This window comes from Paramisgurnus dabryanus, chromosome 1, assembly GCF_030506205.2.
Source record: "Paramisgurnus dabryanus chromosome 1, PD_genome_1.1, whole genome shotgun sequence".
NCBI classification, from domain to species: domain Eukaryota; kingdom Metazoa; phylum Chordata; class Actinopteri; order Cypriniformes; family Cobitidae; genus Paramisgurnus; species Paramisgurnus dabryanus.
The window spans coordinates 46,012,615-46,030,067 of NC_133337.1; the positions used below are offsets into that span (position 1 = coordinate 46,012,615).

General features: G+C 35.6%; 1 protein-coding gene across 1 annotated transcript; it reads left to right on the forward strand.

Moving 5' to 3' along the window:
- Positions 1–3,669: 3,669 nt before the first annotated feature.
- Positions 3,670–16,120, forward strand: LOC135744542 (alpha-N-acetylgalactosaminide alpha-2,6-sialyltransferase 2-like). The gene is made up of 10 exons (XM_065262748.2): positions 3,670–3,812; positions 4,960–5,282; positions 7,994–8,453; positions 11,086–11,251; positions 11,463–11,637; positions 12,035–12,173; positions 12,305–12,408; positions 14,114–14,197; positions 14,364–14,463; positions 14,694–16,120. The coding sequence occupies exons 2-10, from the start codon at positions 5,137–5,139 to the stop codon at positions 14,862–14,864; spliced, it is 1,545 nt and encodes a 514-aa protein (XP_065118820.2). The 5' UTR covers positions 3,670–3,812; positions 4,960–5,136; the 3' UTR covers positions 14,865–16,120.
- Positions 16,121–17,453: the final 1,333 nt, after the last annotated feature.

Below are 17,453 nucleotides of genomic sequence, written 5' to 3' on the forward strand. Positions count from 1 at the left end.
TTAAATCAAGATGTATTTTCTTGATGAGCAAAATGACCTAAGAAAATAATACTAGTTTTAGACAAAAAATATACAATTTCAGTGAATTTATGCTTAAAACAAGCAAAAATATCTGCCAATGGGTGATAAAATTTACTTGAATTTAGTGTTTAAGAAAAAAGAAATCTTATTTCAGTTTTTTTGCTCACCCCATTGGCAGATAATTTGCTTGTTTTAAGGACAATTTCACTTAAATTGTATATTATTTGTCTTAAAACTAGACTTATTTACTTAGGTCGTTTTGCTTATCAAGAAAAACATCTTAATTTAAGAATTTTTAGATATTTCTATTGAAAACAAGACAAAAATACTAAGTAAGAAAGTCATTTTTGCAGTGCAAACTCTATGCCGAGTTGTTTTAACCCATGGTTAGGTAACAACAACAACCCAGCATAGAGTTATTTTTAACCCAACTGTTGGGTTTGTCCGCGTTTGACCCAACTCTGGGTTTAGAGAATTTGTTGGGGATCATAGTGGAAAAAAATCTTACAATTTGGCAAAATCTAATTTTCTAATTTATTTGTAATGTAATGTGTGCACCTGCGGGGGACTACAGATGGAAATGAGTTTTTGCTAACTCTGGAACAAAACCTCTTTGTTTCTGAAAAAAAATAGATAAATAAATTTAAAAAAATTATCTTTTGATTTAATTTTTTGAGGTGAAATAGTTCTGCACTTGTTTTTGAAGGATTCGCCCAAGTAGTATTTACTGGAGGTATTTACTGGAAATTCTTTCCAGATGTTTCTTTCATTACGTACCATCTCGCTTCTCCCCAGAGTTTGAGAGTAAAGGAAATGGGAGGTGCGGGAGAGCCAAAGGCTATGAAGTCGAGACAGTCACCTTAACATTAAAAAGAAAAGCCCCCCCATTTACAAACATACACACACCCCTGCCCCTTTTCTGTTGCATACAGATGCCTTTTGTCCCTCTGGGCTGTCTGTAAATTACAGGAGATATCCCAGAAGCCCTCAGGCCACCAAACATGTTCACACATACCCAGCCCAGCTCCGCATCAGACGTCATATAAAGATGGCAGGATAAGTCAAGGTTTTGTTGAGAGATAAAATAGATAAGTAAGTGCTTTTGTGAATTGACAGGAACTGACAGTAGATCGAAACGCTCGCGAGATAAATACATGCAGCTGTTTTGTATTTACATTGACGAATTAGGATTGGGGTTCAGATGAGATGGCCATAGCAAGTGAAATAAAAAAGAGATGGATGCGAGGGTTTGGTTGATGCGTGGCAGCAGAGCTGGGCTGGACTTGATATGAAGGTGGATTTGATTGCAAGTCATAGTAGAACGTGTTTCTAGATCAACATCCTAGTTGGGGCTAAATAAATTTGACATGTTGTTAGCTTTAGACTGGGTGATGTTTGAAGAGCATTCTTATCAATTCATCATGTCATCTATTCATCATTTACAAATTGAATTCCGTTGGCGGTATTGGCTGTGTAAATGACTATTGTTTAGTTAGGAACGTTGTTCGTGTAACTATTGATTCAGATACGGTTTGCACTTGTGACATAGTTGTGGTTTCAAGCGCAATTAAAAGTCTCTCTGCAATGTATAACAAGCTTCATACCCACGAGACGAGACGAGACAAATGCCGTATAGAAGTCACGGTTGGGGTAGGTGTTTCAAACTCGCTGGTCTTCTTTGTTACTTAATGTATTTCGTCAGGATGTGCGTCAACAAAAGAAGAAACATTTGCGCAACGCATGAAATGACAAAAAGATTAATTATTTATTTTCCCCCGAACAGTATTTTAAGATTTATTTAAGAGGAGTTATAATAATGATAAGCAGTGAATGTGAGCCTTGTATTCTTGATTCTGAATGTTCAATTTAAGTTTTTGTGTCTATGGTTACCTTCCTCTTAAATACGTTTTATCTAACTTTCGTTGATCGGTGCCAAACTGAATTGAAAAAATACGTGACCAATCTTTCTACCTTCTCTCTCGAACTGAAAATGCATTGGATTTATCATTGTTCAATGGGTTTTAAGTCCTGTTTCCTGAATTGTGTTTTGTTCAGCGAACTAAGCTGAATATACACTCCGATCGGAGTAAACACTCCCTCGTTCCTGTTTAATAATGACTATTTCCCAAAACAAACAGATCGGGTTTCATTTTATTGTGTTCAGGTTTGTGATCTAAACTCTGGTTTACATGCCACAAAAGAACAATTTCACTAAACCGCAAGCTGGCATTTTGCCCGGGCACATAAGTATTAGTTGAAGGTGTGGTAGATGTATATTAAGCATTATTTCATGAAATGCTGTAAAAAGGAAAGTTTGATCAACTTAAAAAATGACTTCAATTGGTAACGGCTAAATAGATTTTTTTTCTCACTTTAAGTAAAAAATTTAAATATTTTAGTTTTTAGTCATTTTTAATTTAATCCAACTCTGTATGTGCATACAAGGTCAGTTGGATGCATTTTATTGGAGCCTAGGTGTAAGGTTTCATGCTATAAACATTCTGAGAATGTTTCAAATACGTTGTCTGAAGGTTAGAAGTGAATTTTTGCAGCAGATGCAGGTCTTTGGCTGTCTTCACGCCGTCTGATGGCAGCGCGGTTGGCATGGCTGGTGCGTGTCAGTCCCACTCGTGCCAATGAACACTTCTTTGTGTGTGTGTTTTGTTTAAGAGCCAAGCGCCGGTCGCCATTTTACTCTGACTATGAAGTGAAAACACTACTTTTATTGTTATCTTAATAAATTTTAGTCAGTTGCCCTTGCCTTCCCGGAGGGTAACTTCTTTCATGTTTTGTGCTTTTATGACGTCTCGTCTCGTCTTGTTTTATGTAAATAAACATGTAGCCCTTATTTGTTTTTTTCCCTCTTCCTATGTTTTGTATATCAGGATTAGTAGCTGTTTGTGAACAGTGAAGAATATATGCTTGGATTGTTAGTAAGACAATAAATCTTTAAAATAAACTTGTGTTGTTTTTCTCAGCTTTCGTTGGTCTTTGTGTCCTCTCTATGTGAAGTGTCTCATGGTATTTTCAAGTTTTATGACCTCATATCACGGAAATGTGTGTAATTTGTGTCACACCCTGCAGCACATGACATTTAAAGAAAAACTAAAAAAATGTGATTAGGTTTTAAACTACTTTTTTAGCGTCCACAAAATGACTACTTTAAAAGTAATTCATCTGCAGAAAATTCATCAGCTTTGTAGCTTCAGTTATTTTAATGTGGTTAGCTACATTTGCCTTTGTGCAATAGCAGATTAATGCAAGTTTGACCTGAAACGAAACTGAAAGGGTTGTGCAAAATCCTAAAGTTTTTTTTTTTAGCCCCATGCAACCATTATGTCCTTTGTATGTAGTGACGTGGAAATAAAAAAAAACTACAAACTAAAATAGACCGACTTTTAAAACGCTGTTTTCTGCTTGTCTCTGCATGCAATTTAGTTTTTTTGTATTGCATCTGTTTTTTAGTTCCTGAATAGGAGCGTTTGTGTATTTAGGGTTTTGTTTCAAAAGTAAAAAAAAGCTTGTAGTTTTTCTGGTCAAGTCTCTTGTCAGTTTTCAAATGACTGATTGCTCGTGGTACGTAGCCATCTCTCTCTTCCTCATACGTTGTTTTTTTTTAGGGGGAGGGGATAGGGGAGTGAACGACTTCCTAGCAGCTGTTGTTCATCTCACAATAGGGCCGCCTCTCAAGCCCCTCTCTGTGTGACTGTGCCTGTTAGAGTTGAGTTGTAAAACTGAGCTCAGCGTTGCCCGAATCCAACTTTCATCGCTTGACAGAAGTTTCCCTTAAGGTATGAGATATTTTTGATTGGATTTAAATGTCTTTTGTGTATTTAAGTAGTTCTTTTTGAGTGTAAAGATGAGGAAGCTGTTCTTGAACAATACTCATGGTTACAGTTACTAAGTTTTTGTAAAATGTCTTTATTATGGAAAACATGGGTATTTATAAGTAGGTAAAACTAAACTATTTTAGTTTATTTTAATCACTTAGAAATAGTTTATTATTATTATTATTATTTAAGAGCTTGTATGCAGTTCAAAAGCTTCCTTAAAAAATGGACTTTGGTTTACAGTGCAGTCGTCTTCAGACATTACTCATGGTCTATTCTGAGCTCCAGAAAGCAAAATAAAAGTTTCTGAAACACCCCAGTCTCACAAAAACCCATTAAAGCAAATGGCATTCCTGTCATTCCACATTTGTACAAAACGAACAGGATTTCAGATAATTGTGCGTGTGAATGAAGACTACATTACGCAGAGGGTTTAGAACGAAAGCGATAAGAATACCAACAGAGCAAATCATTTTAGGGAGGCAATAATATCAAAAACTGCTATTTCAGCTGAGAACGTTTCAATGCTGCATATAGAGTTTTTAAAAACATCCTTTAGTTATGAATAAACTGATAAAGAAAATAAACTACATTAAAGATGTTAGCTTATTGTTTGAGTGTTATTGGTGACACATTTATCTTCATAATCACAATGAGTGCTTTGATGCATTGAAATGTTGTATTTCGGGATCTGCAAGAACAGACACCCATTCAATATAATTGTTTTTATATAACAGTTCGATGTGCATTAATTCAAAATGATTTGATTTATAATAGATATTTATGTTGAATAAGTACTATAATAAAACATGTGACATTAAAAAGCCCTTGAGAAATGTTCCTTGAGGGAGTTATGTTTGTTTCCTAGATCTGTCACTTGGGAGAGATCCTAACAACGACTTTTACTCATGCACCATGTAGTGCCTTGAATTTTATTACTGTTCATTCTTCCACTTTTTCAATCCTGAAGTTGCCTTGACACTACTTGTTTACATCACAAACCAGTAGTTAATCCCAGGTCTGAAATCTGGATCCCTTCTTCCTGGTTTTTAGACTCTTTAATTAAAGCAGGATTATGTGCACTTACAATTTTATTTTTCCCCTCTAGAGAACTTCCGTGGTGCACAAGATTCCCAGTGCGAAAGCCTCAAATAAAAATTTACGGATTCTACCAAGTTGTTGTTCTTGAGGAGCACAATTTTTTCTAAACGGTTTTCATCAAATCCCCCATGTCCTTAAGATGTGACCAGGCGTTTGGCAATTTGGGAGCAAGGAAAGTGTTACGATGATGGTTCAGCTTCCACGGAGACTGCTGCTATGTTTCATAGCTTTGGTGGGAATCGGATCGTTGGCATTATTTGTAGTGTGCATGGCACTGCAGATCCAAATGCCATGGGAAAAAGCTACCATGTTTCACACAAAACACAACAGGTAGAGCTTTACTTATAATACTTATGTTTGCACGTTTATAAAGAACAACACACATGGAAACGTACAGTACATGGAAAGCCGATAGCAATTTTAATAGTTTCTGATTTAATTTAAAGTTTGCCTGCTTTGGTTACTGTTGCCTGCCTGCCATTATTTGTTATATTGAGGAAGTAAATAATCTGCATGTTGTCTCTCGAGAGCAGAGATCATGAGGCACAGTCCCCCTGCTAATCATTTCAACATGCAGTCGTCATGGAGACAAGCGTCAGACGCTTTACAATGGGTAGTGTCTTTTAACCCTAAGTGGGCAATATAAGGAACTGCCTAATATGAGAAAGAAACTTTGAGGGAAAGCGAGGTTCAGAGATGACAGCCCCCATCCTTAGGCTGACACAACTGTAACGATTGTTTGTTACATTGTAAAAATTCAACATGTATTTTTGTTTTACTTTAACTTAACAAATTAAGTTAAACAATTTCAACTTGTTTTTATGAGTTATGTCAACTTATTACATGTCAAAACTAAAAATAGTAGGTTGAATGAACTTCAAGCTGCATTTTTTACTGTGTACGACTATTAAGTGGAATTATAACAAGTGGTAACACCCATGGGTTTTTGGCTACAGTCAAGCAAAGAAATACTCTGGTTTGGTTTTAGGGCCTTAAGAGCTATTATTGCACTGAAAGTAGAGTCTGTGATGTGAAATGTAGCCCTGGATGCTTTTAAAAGGCCAAAGCTCTAATTTAAACGCAGACATGCTTTAAAAAGCCTGCAGCCCACACGGTAAAATACAACTTAAAAATGTTTGCTATTTGCTTTTACAGTGTGTAAAAAGGTACACATGTGATTTATTTAACACAAACTTCAAAAGAATGAAATTTAGGAAATTCTTATGTTGGTATTATATTGCATGAATCATAATAAATATATGAAGAGTTTGGTTCCAAAACGCAATAAATCCATTTTGACTAATTTCGGTAAAAATGTGTTTCCTATTACAAGAAAGTGACAAGATGAAAACCACTATTTTCTGTTAAAATCTTCACATAGCATCTTTAGGTTATAATAACATTAAAAATTCAAATCCATAATTTAATTTTCAAAGATTTATTATAAAAACGGATTATTTTTTCCGCAAAATGCATTAAGTTTTTTTTTTCAAAATGCTATAAATCTATTGAATCAATATATAAATGTGCATTCATCTTTGCCATGTTATATTCATTTAGTTGACTAGTGGTATACTAGTTTAAAAAAATTAACATTATTGGCATTAATCTAAACACTTACTTTGTCATATTAATAACACTGTCATTGCTGCTGTCATCCGTGGGACGTCGTCGCTGAACTTTTTGGACAGCGATCAGCTGTAAAATGTTTTGGTCCTGCTCAATTTTCATTGACCTTTAGTAAAATAATGGAAAGTTTTTCATAAGATCACCTGGGGTCAATGTGTTAGCATGACAGAAGCTTGATGCTGTCGGGAGAACGAGCAACAGCCGTAATTTTTTTGTTGCCTGAGTGCCTCTCACGTAAATTATTAGATTTTGATGGCTTACGTTTCTTCCTCGCCACAGAAAACCACCACAGGTTTATCAATGCCATCAAATTATTATTTAGTTTTTGTTTGTTTATCGATCACGAAGTACAAAGATGAGGAAAACTAGGATTCCGTGTGAATTCAGTGCGCTGCCATTGTTGTTTCAATGCGTGGAATGGTGCGCTGTGATTGGTTTAGCAGATTCATTGCATTCTACTGAGAAGGAGGACTGGCATTTATAGCATTTTGGGAAAAAATGTAGAAAAGATGACAGAATAACACGCCGGATATTGGATTTTGCGTAAAATTAAGAATTAACTTTTTAATACTGACCTGATACAATACTGATTTTAACAGAAACTCATTTTGGAACCAAACTCTTCATATGTATCGTTAATGTTAATTAATAATGTTTTGCAGATGCATAGTGTTTCTCATCCATAAGATGTAATGAACACTGAGAAAATTACTCAGAAATGCCACCAAAATACATGCAGACAAAAGTCATCTGTTTTGTAATGCAAAATATTTAATTATCAGTCAATGCCAGATTTTGGTTTAACGAAGAAGTACTGTCGAAATCAAACGGGTATTGTGATGTAAAACTGACGCTGCTGCTTAGTTTCAGGACCCAAGCAATGAGTTTCGGGATTTATTAATCCGTAAACAAACATTTGCTTCCTGGTTTCTTCATGATGGTGTTGCTTACGTTACGTACAGTATATCACAGGCATATCCAACATGGTTGTCCGCACCTGGTATACCAGAGTGGTTTATAAGTTATGTTATACTGGGGTATGGCAAACAAAGGCAATAAAGGCACGAAATTCAATGGTTGTCATGTTTTTCATTCACATCTTTATTTGAGTTCATTTCTTTAAAGGTGAAGGGTGTCACTCAAAGGACAAAAAAACCTCCCTGCAAAAATTCAGCCATTGTTGCCACGACTTCAGTGTTGTTACGTCAGATTAGCATGCCTAAACAAACAAAGAAATGTTTTGATAGAGCCACAAAACCAATTTTTTTTACACTTGTGAGAATCAAAACTCAACGCAAAAGTGTTGTGTTTACATGTTATGCATATTGAGGTGGAATAAAGTATTTAAAAAAAGCAAATGACACGATTTTAATAAATCGCAGTTTGCTTACTGTTGTTTTTTATGCTCACAGGTGGGTTTTTGATGAAAATGACATCAACCACAACACTTTGGACTATCGACTATCATCTAAAAATGAACAGGTCATTACTGAAGATCTGCAGCAGGATTTAGACGATCTGTCTTCAGAAGATGAACTGAACAATATTAAAGAACTGAAGCAGAATTTGATCGATAAACTATCTTTAGAAAATGAACTGAACAATAATGAAGAACTGAAGCAGGATTCAGTCAATAAACTATCTTCTAAAAATAAAACGGACATTGCTGAAGATCTCGAGGAGAATTCAGTTGATCAGTCAGAGCTTCAAGATCCATCAAACTCAAAATACACACAACCTCGCGTTACAAAACCAAACACAAACGCTTACAGGACAGTGCCTTTAAATGTGACAAAAATCATCCCAGTAAAATCCACTGTAGCAGACTTTTTTGGTGACCAGTATGCTGTGGATGATGTTCCTTCACAAACAGTAAGTGTCAGTTCATACTGTAGTGTTATAATGGGTTTATAGTGAAATGCAGAAGCTTGCACTTAAAACTTTTTTATTCAGATTACAAAACACATGCAGGCTCTGAATGCATGCCAGTCAGATAAATGCAAATGAAGAACTTCCAAGTAAATCACATTTGACTATAACCCAACATAGGGACATTTGCTCGACCAATAGCATTGATTTGAGGCGGGACTATGATATAAATGACAAAAGTTTCACAGAAACTACACTTCTGATCGAAATGGAAAAGGCGAAAGCTAAATCTGACACTTGTGTAGGCACACAAATAAAAGTAGACACACAACAGGACCAGTAATTTCAATATTTTACTATGTTCTTACCTCAACTTAGACAAATTAATACATGGCATGCCTATCTTTTTTTCAATGTGTGCACTTTTAATCTTTGTACAGCACCTTGTGAATGTGTAAGCATTTAGCCTAGCCCCATTCATTCCTATGGCTCCAAACAGGAATGAATTTAGAAGCCACCAAACACGTCTATGTTTTCCCTATTTAAAGACATGAGTAGTTACATGAGTTAGTATGGTGGCACAAAATAAAACTTTTGTTTGGAGCCATAGGAATGAATGGGGCTAGGCTAAATGCTAACAAATATTAAACGTGCACACATTGAACAAAAAAATAAGTATGTATTAATTCATCTAAGTTGAGGTAAGAGAACATAGTAAAATATTGAAAAACTGTGGTGGTTTCCTTTAAGACATTTATTGACCATAAATGAATCTTATGAAATTTATCAGAATTCATGTTTAACTGAGTGAAAATATCGCCACTATGGCAAATCACATAAAATCGTGAAAAGTTCTGCAAGTCACTTTGTACACTGTAAAAAATTAAGTTTAAAGAAACAGTATGTAAGAAATGTATATAAATTAATCATAAAATGGCCCTGATATGTCACTAGACATTAAAGGACAAGTTCGGTATTTTAGACTTAAAGCCCTGTTTTAAGATTGTTTATGATGAAATAGAATGGTTTTGACTGAAATTGCGACATTTTCGGCTGCCCTGAGAATTTTCGCGTGTTTGTGTTTCAGCTCAGACCTCTACAATGGGTTTATAGGTGCACTGGAACAATCCTTCCTAAAATGCATTAAACTTTCGTTTACAAAGACGTGAAACTCACCGAGTGGTCAGGGGTGTTCACTGATATGCTCACACAAAAATCGCTCCAAAAGACACATTCCAACAGGTTTTATCGTAGTTTTTACCAACTCCATTGACTGTATTAGACGTCCTGTGAGGTACGGTATTACTCCGCGCCGGGAACTTTGTTTCTATTCTTGCAATTGGCAAAGGCGGATTAGCGCCACCACCTGGGCTGGAGTGTCTATTATTCAAGCTCTAAGCGGAAGAATGTACGGGTGTGAGGCGTTTGGGGAAATAGGTCCACAAGTTAACAACGAATGCTAAAACAGCTGTTGGAAAGCATCTTTTGCAGCGATTTTTGTGTGAGCATATCAGTGAACACCCCTGACCACTCGGTGAGTTTCACGTCTTTGTAAACGAACGTTTAATGCATTTTAGGAAGGATTGTTCCAGTGCACCTATAAACCCATTGTAGAGGTCTGAGCTGAAACACAAACACGCGAAAATTCTCAGGGCAGCCGAAAATGTCGAAATTTCAGTCAAAACCATTCTATTTGACCATAAACAATCTGAAAACAGGGCTTTAAGTCTAAAATACCGAACTTGTCCTTTAAGATATAATTTTTATTTCAAATACTTATATCACTCAGAACAGTGGGCCGGCCAGGATATTGTCATTTAAAAAGTGGAGTTGCAGCCCTCAACTGATGTTTATGTTGTCATGTTGTGTATTGGCCACCAGTTGTGTGATTGCAGTACCAGTTTTAGCCACAAGTTTTGTGATTGCAATACCAGTTTTGGCCACAATCCTACATACTGTTCCTTTAAGCAACTTGAAAGTAAGGAGTTGATCAAAATAATGTTGAAATAAAATAATACTCAAGTTGCTTAACCTTAAATTAAGGAATTTTTTTACAGTGTACAAAGAAAAAAATAAATTTTAAAAAATTCAAATTTTAATTAAAAGTAAAATAAAATTAGCTTTTTCAAGTAATTTTAACTTTTACATTTTTAATCTTAACTTGTGATGAGTTGCTAACTTGCAATGAAGTTGAAATAGTTTACCTTATTCATCTTTTACACTGTAAAAAGTTGCTTTAACTTAAAAAGTTACTTTAATTTGTAATTGTAACACCTTAAAAAAAGTGAACCTAATTTTTCACCTAAAGTGAAATTTTAAGTTCCATAAACTTATATTTTTAGGTGTTACTAATTCAAGCAATTTTTAAAGTTGATCCAACTTTTTACAGTGTATGAGTGACAGCAAATAGTCAAAAATTAGCAAGTTGAATTGACTAGTAGACTAAATAGTATAATTTTTACATTATGTTTGTATTTTCTAAATAACTACCTGCATTTAAAGAATTGTTCCCACTTTCAAACTATTTTATGTAAAATATCAAAATTCTGCTTTCAATTGTCCTTAAATGTGCTGCTCAAAACTCAGTAAATGGGAAAAAATTCAATGGGTTTCTTTATTGCTATTTTTATTTCAGAACTGTCCAAACAATATCAGAAAGCGTGTACCTCATACCAACTTCTCTGAGACGTTTCTACAAACAATTCCAGTCCTGCAGTGGGCAAAGCATTTTACTCCAGAAGAGTACCAGCGATTGAGACGTTATAGTGGAACTCATGGCTGGGGAAGTGTTTCTGTCGATGGTTTGTGTTGTCGTAATTTAACAATTAAAGTCAGATTTCTTAAATTGATTTCATACTTTAGATAGGAACCCTTTTAAAGAACAAAAAACTTTTTTGAAAATCAGCTACTTATAATAATAATAATAATAAATGAAAGTATTATTTTTTGTATGAGCACTGTAATTTTTATATTTTATGAGATGGGTTTAAGTTTATTTTTGTGTCTTCACAGTGTTGAATAGCTCACTGGGGATTTTAAACACACCCGCAAATCGGTTAATGTTTGACGACTGGGAGCAAAGGAAAAACAGATCGCCGTGCATCCGCTGTGCCGTGGTGGGAAACGGAGGAATACTGAATGGATCAAAAAAAGGCAAAGAGATTGATGAGCATGATTATGTGTTCAGGTAAGGGAGAATATAACACCTATAGACTAACCATAAAATACGGTATGACGGTAAAATGTACAACTGTTTTTTCAATTACTTTGCAATACAATACGTTTGCACACACTTCCTTAAATGAAAAGTGGCACATTTTTTTAACGATGTCTTTAAATGAATTAAAAATTATAATATAACTCAAACGTCATACACTGTAAAAAGTGAAATTACTTCAAGATGTAACAAGTAAACTTACATTATTTCACTTTACCAATTAAAGTTATTATTATTTATATATAGCCTATAATTGTATCATCATTTGTTTTCTTCTTTAACTATTTAAAAATGAGACAGATCCCTTAGTTTGTTCAAATCTTGTCCATTAATGTAAAGCCCTAATGGTTCTCTCTTCAATTTTTAGGGTGAATGGTGCGATTTTAAAGGGGTTTGAGGAGGATGTGGGAACTCGAACATCTTTTTATACATTCTCAACAAACACCATGCGAAACTCCATGCGTAGTTATGCTCGCTTTGGCTACAGGGGACCACCAGTAACCGAGGTAAACAGTGGTGTCCAGCTAGACCACCTTTTAGTTTGTCATTAATTCTTGTTGGAGTTCTCCAACAGAAATATATTTATATATTCATTATTCAATTCGCTCTCACCAACTCTTTATTTCCCTCTGTACAGGAGACCAGATACATTTTTTTGCCAGATCACGACCGAGACTACATTCTTATGAGAGCGGCCGCCACACATACGGTCATTGAAAATGGTCCTGAGCGCAGCAAAGAGTAAATATTAAGGATTTTTTTCTTTATAAAGATACTCTATATGTCCTCATCCAGTACAGTTTTAGTGTCCTCCAAACAGATCAAGTCCAACTCTCATTGCTTTATCCATTTTGTCCTTCTTTAACTCTTTCCCGGCGCTATTGACGAGTTATCTCGTCAATTAAGATAAAACATTTTATGTAAATCTGCGAAACCGTGATTATTATATGATGAAACAACTGATGCCAAAATGTTACTTACTAATTTGAAACTCTCTGTATGTTTTGATAATCATTCTGAATCTGATCTCTAACAAAATTCTTTTACAAAGATGCAGTTATTTCAGCTTTTTGCTGAGTTTATAAGCAGAAAAAAATATATAGATAGGATGAAATGTTTTTTTCCCCATGTTGTTTGTTTGTCTATTGTTTGTTTGAAGGCAGAGAGTCTGTTCTTTAAGCCTCACCACTGGTTGAATTTGATATACACATTCTAGGGGTGGCACGGTCCATGAAAAAAATCCAAACCATTCGGTTCGCTTGTCTCGGTTCGGAGCGCGTGTGTACCGCACGGTTCAACGGTTCATGGCATGCGCAATGTAGTCTCATGCCCTGTATGTGACCTCAGATAGCGTGTTTCCCTTTCGCGCGAAAGAAGAGGTGACTGGTTTGGAGTATAAATACTACAGGTTATATTACGTGTAGAAATGGCAAGTGGGAGAGAAAAGGAAGTCTGCCCGCAGTTGGAGGATGCGCCAGCGTCGTATAAGTTTGGTGTGTGGAAACATATTTTTATTTAATGTTACCTATGATGACAGCGGAAATAAAACAATAGATTGAACTGCAGTCTATGGGTTGAATGTGCTCGAACAGCCACAGGAGACCGCCTTCTCTCCGACCATTTATCTAATCTGAGGTACTGTTTTACGTCTTTAGCGCTATTTTTAGCCTTTCATTGATAAAATTAAAGCGGCTGATTTCCGCGTAGTTTCATTTTGCTAGCGTGTGAAAGTTGCGCGATCTTATTTCAGAAATTGCCCCTCAAAGTAATCAGGACAGAATGGTCAAAAGTGGTCAAAAGAGACGGATTTAAATATTACAGGTGTAAAGGTTATGTTTCTCTCTCGTCCACATATTCTCTCAGTATTAAAGCAGCCTCTCAGTGATAAATCTGAGCTACACTGAAGTTGGCATTTTAATAAATGCAAGTTATCTTTGTGTGCTAAAAATGCACATAAAGTTCATGTAGATGGCAATACACATTCTCTTTTTTGCCAAATAAATGAAAAGCATGTTGAAATCATCAATGTCTTCCTTCTTGCTCTATCAAAATCTCATCTGGCTTTCCTCAGAGATGGTCCCAATAATGTGCTTAAAGTCAAATTCAGTTTGTGCATGATTACATGATATAACTTTTTTTTAATACTGTATCCTAAATTATGGATACATTAATAAGATAATACATTTCTGGAGTGTTAAAAATTTAAAGAAAAAATAACAACAAGAACCGTACTGAACCGAGAACCGTGACCATAGAACCGTGATACGAACCGAACCGAGGGTTTTGTGAACCGTGCCACCCCTAACACATTCAGACGGACTTACCCCTGGAGGCGTCCCCAAAGTGTCGCTGCAGTAAACTAAGTTGTGGGAACCCTGTTCTTTAATGTGTTGGTTGTGTTGCTGATTATAATGTTTGTTTTGAATGTTAATTTAATCTTTTTCAGACCACCTAAATACTTTGGTGAAAATGTGACGGTGAAAAACTTCAAAATGTACCACCCGGATTTTGTCCGTTATCTTAGAAACAGGTGAGCATGTTGTATCAGTTTGTATTTAGTTTTAAACATGGTTTGGATAATGTACACTGAGAGATTAATGTATATTAAGCCGTTCATTAAGATGGGGTCGCATTTTAAAATCTACATTCTGTCTATTTACTTTTTTGTATTTAATACAGCAGTTTTTTTTCTTCAGGTTCTTGCATTCACGCCTTTTGAGAACAGGTGCCAAAAAATTTTACAGACCATCCACAGGAGCGGTGATGCTTCTGGCTGCTCTTCATACGTGTGATCAGGTTAGCCTTTGTCGTTAAAAAGCTTAAGAATGTGACACAGGACACACATACACGACAACACACCCCCTCAACCTATTATTTTTCTTAAACCCCTGTTGAATATTTAAGCAAGAACATACTAAAGACTCACCAGACTGGGTGTGTCAGAGTCATGCGACTCTCAATTAACACACTCGGTTTTCAACAGTGTGTTATCTTTTAAGTTTGTAATTATTTTGTGTTATTGCCAGGTTGATGCTTACGGGTTCATGACTCCAAACTGGACTTCATTCTCGGACCACTACTATGACAAAATAAAAGGGCCTGTGCGTTTTTATGCCAATCATGACATGCGTATGGAGATGAGGGTGTGGAAGCAGTTGCATGAGGCCGGACTGATAAATCTCTTCATGCGTAACTGAGAACGCTCTTCACAGGGTGCTTATTTAAACTAAAAAGGGTGGCATTTGGCCACAGGATAAACCTGTTCTTCTTTTTAAACCTTTATTTGTGATTTATTTGCTTTAAAAGGTGAAGATCAGACATTGTTTAGTTGTTTCATGGGGCACTGCAAACAGAAGCAACAAAGGCCCACTTGTTTTGCTGACCTTCTGAATAATGGTTCAGACCAATAGGCTGACTAATGCATCATAGGGAGAGGAGCTAATAACAAGGTTATATATTGGAATAACTAACCCACTCCAACATCTGCTTGTCCACAAACGGTCATTGCAGATGTAGGTGGGGCAGAATGGGGTCTGTCTGGTCTACATAACTGTAATGCGATTATGTGCCTTATCTCAATAAATTATTGATGTGAAAAACACAGAATCAGCCAAAGAGGTTATTTTAAAATGATTTTTATAAGATTACCATTTTTTATTGTGGTATATGAATGTAAACATTTGTAGATTGTCTGTCCATAATGTCCTTGCTGTGTCGCAGGGAGATCTACATGTGGGGTTTTCTGTTTTAAGGAGGACTTTTAAAGCTTTAAAGTGCAATAGCTTATATTCAGTACACAAGCTGTTTGAATTGAAATGTGAATTGTTTTGATCTGTTCTGCTTGGTTCACTGTAAAAAATTGCACCCTAAATTGTTTATTATAATTAAATTGGCTTTATTACGAAGTCATTTCAACTTCAATTGTTTTATTTTGGCTAGTAAAGAATTAATATAACTTGTGTTAAAATTATAAAAACTTATGTTTCATAAGTTAAAACAACGTATAATCATATGTAAATATAACTTAAAATCTATTTCGTTTTTACTTTAATTCTTGATGTAGGTTAAGAAATTTCACAGCAACTGGTCAAAATTTAAAACAATAAGTTGTAGTGACTTTAAAATGCCAGTTTGATCGTACTTAAAAATGCAAGGCGACAAAATAGTTTTTATACAGTGTGTCATACTATCTTTTGACTGTAACTGACTTCAACACTTTTACAAAATCATTTTTATACCTAATCATACTTCTGGTTGCTTTTAACAGGTTTATGGATTTAACTTTTTCACTTTTATATGAAGGAGTAAATAATTTCTGGTAACAAACAAAATCACAAATGATCAGACAATGAAAGACGATACTGAACATGACAGTGCGATGTATTTAAAGCTGTATTTAAAAATAAATCTTTTGAAGATGTGTTGTTGATTAAAAATTTGTGTTTGTTGTTTTTCTCAATCCGCTGTGGCTTTTTCAGTGGAAGACTATCTAAAACATTTTGGGGCAGTTTCCCAGTCAGGGATTAGACTAGTCCTTAAAGCTGCAGTCCGGCACTTTGGCTTAAAAATAGCCTAAAAACATTTTTGAGAAAATACATAACCAGACAGTGTTTAAAACTATATGCTTGCCTTAGCTTGATTCAAAACGGTAAGCTTGTAATAATGATTTTAATTCCAGTGGTACTGGTGGATTTTCGCGGGAAATTCGAGCACGTCTTTGCGTCATTACGTCACTTCTGGACAAATAAAGAAGAAGACCCGGCTAGTAGAAAAAAAACCCCGGCTAGTAGGTTATATTGCGTGGAGTATGATGGAGGTGGATATTTATAGTCTTTCTCACAGCGCTTGGTGAACATCTGCAGTGCTTAGTTATATAAAAAGCTGTTTTCAGATGCCCATCTATGGAGGACCACAAGAGTCATGCAAAATGTAATAAAGAACTTCAATATTTAATAACTACCTGGGCTGCGTTCTCCGAAACTACCTTAACGCTACGTCGTTCTTAAGTTGTACCTTAAGCTGTACCTTATCGCTAATACGTGTTTGCCGAAACGTTCTTAGTTACGTATACCTACTGTTAGTCATACGTTCGTAAGGTTGGTCTGGAGCACTCTTAGCTATACCTTATCCCACAAGAATCCACTAGGGGCCATTACTTTCATAAAAGCTTACATTGCGATCTATATAACTAAATATTTGTAAAAAAAAAGTTGCAATACACTCCGTGTTTAATTAGGCAAATATTTTTTAGGGCTGGACCAGAAAATTCGAATATTCGAATATTCGTTCGGTGGGTTGACATTCGATTTTCAGTTTTGAGATTCGAATATATATATAAATATTTTTCAGCGTTAATGCAGAGCTTTTGCCAAGCAGGAAGTGCGCTTCACACTCCCGCTCTGTAGGTGGTGCAGAAAGACCAACATCCATAGCAAACAGCCATCAAACGCCACCAGTAGAAGAGATCACCTCGAACGGAAAGCGCGCTTCCTGCTTTGGCATTCACGCTAATAGTGTTGTAAATAACGTTCAGTTTCTTGCAAAAACTGATTGATTTGCTTCACAAGACTTCAATATGTCACACGGAGATATGGGGGATTACTTTTGTATTGGATATATATGCTTTAGCTCAGTGTGCGGATCGGTTGACTTGCATGACGGAGCACTGGGGTTTCTGCAAAATATCTTCATTATTGTTCTGATGAAAAAAACATATTGGATGGTGTAAGTGTTATAATAAATAAACTTGATTTTGAAAGTATGCTACCGTTTTATAACAGTTTGTT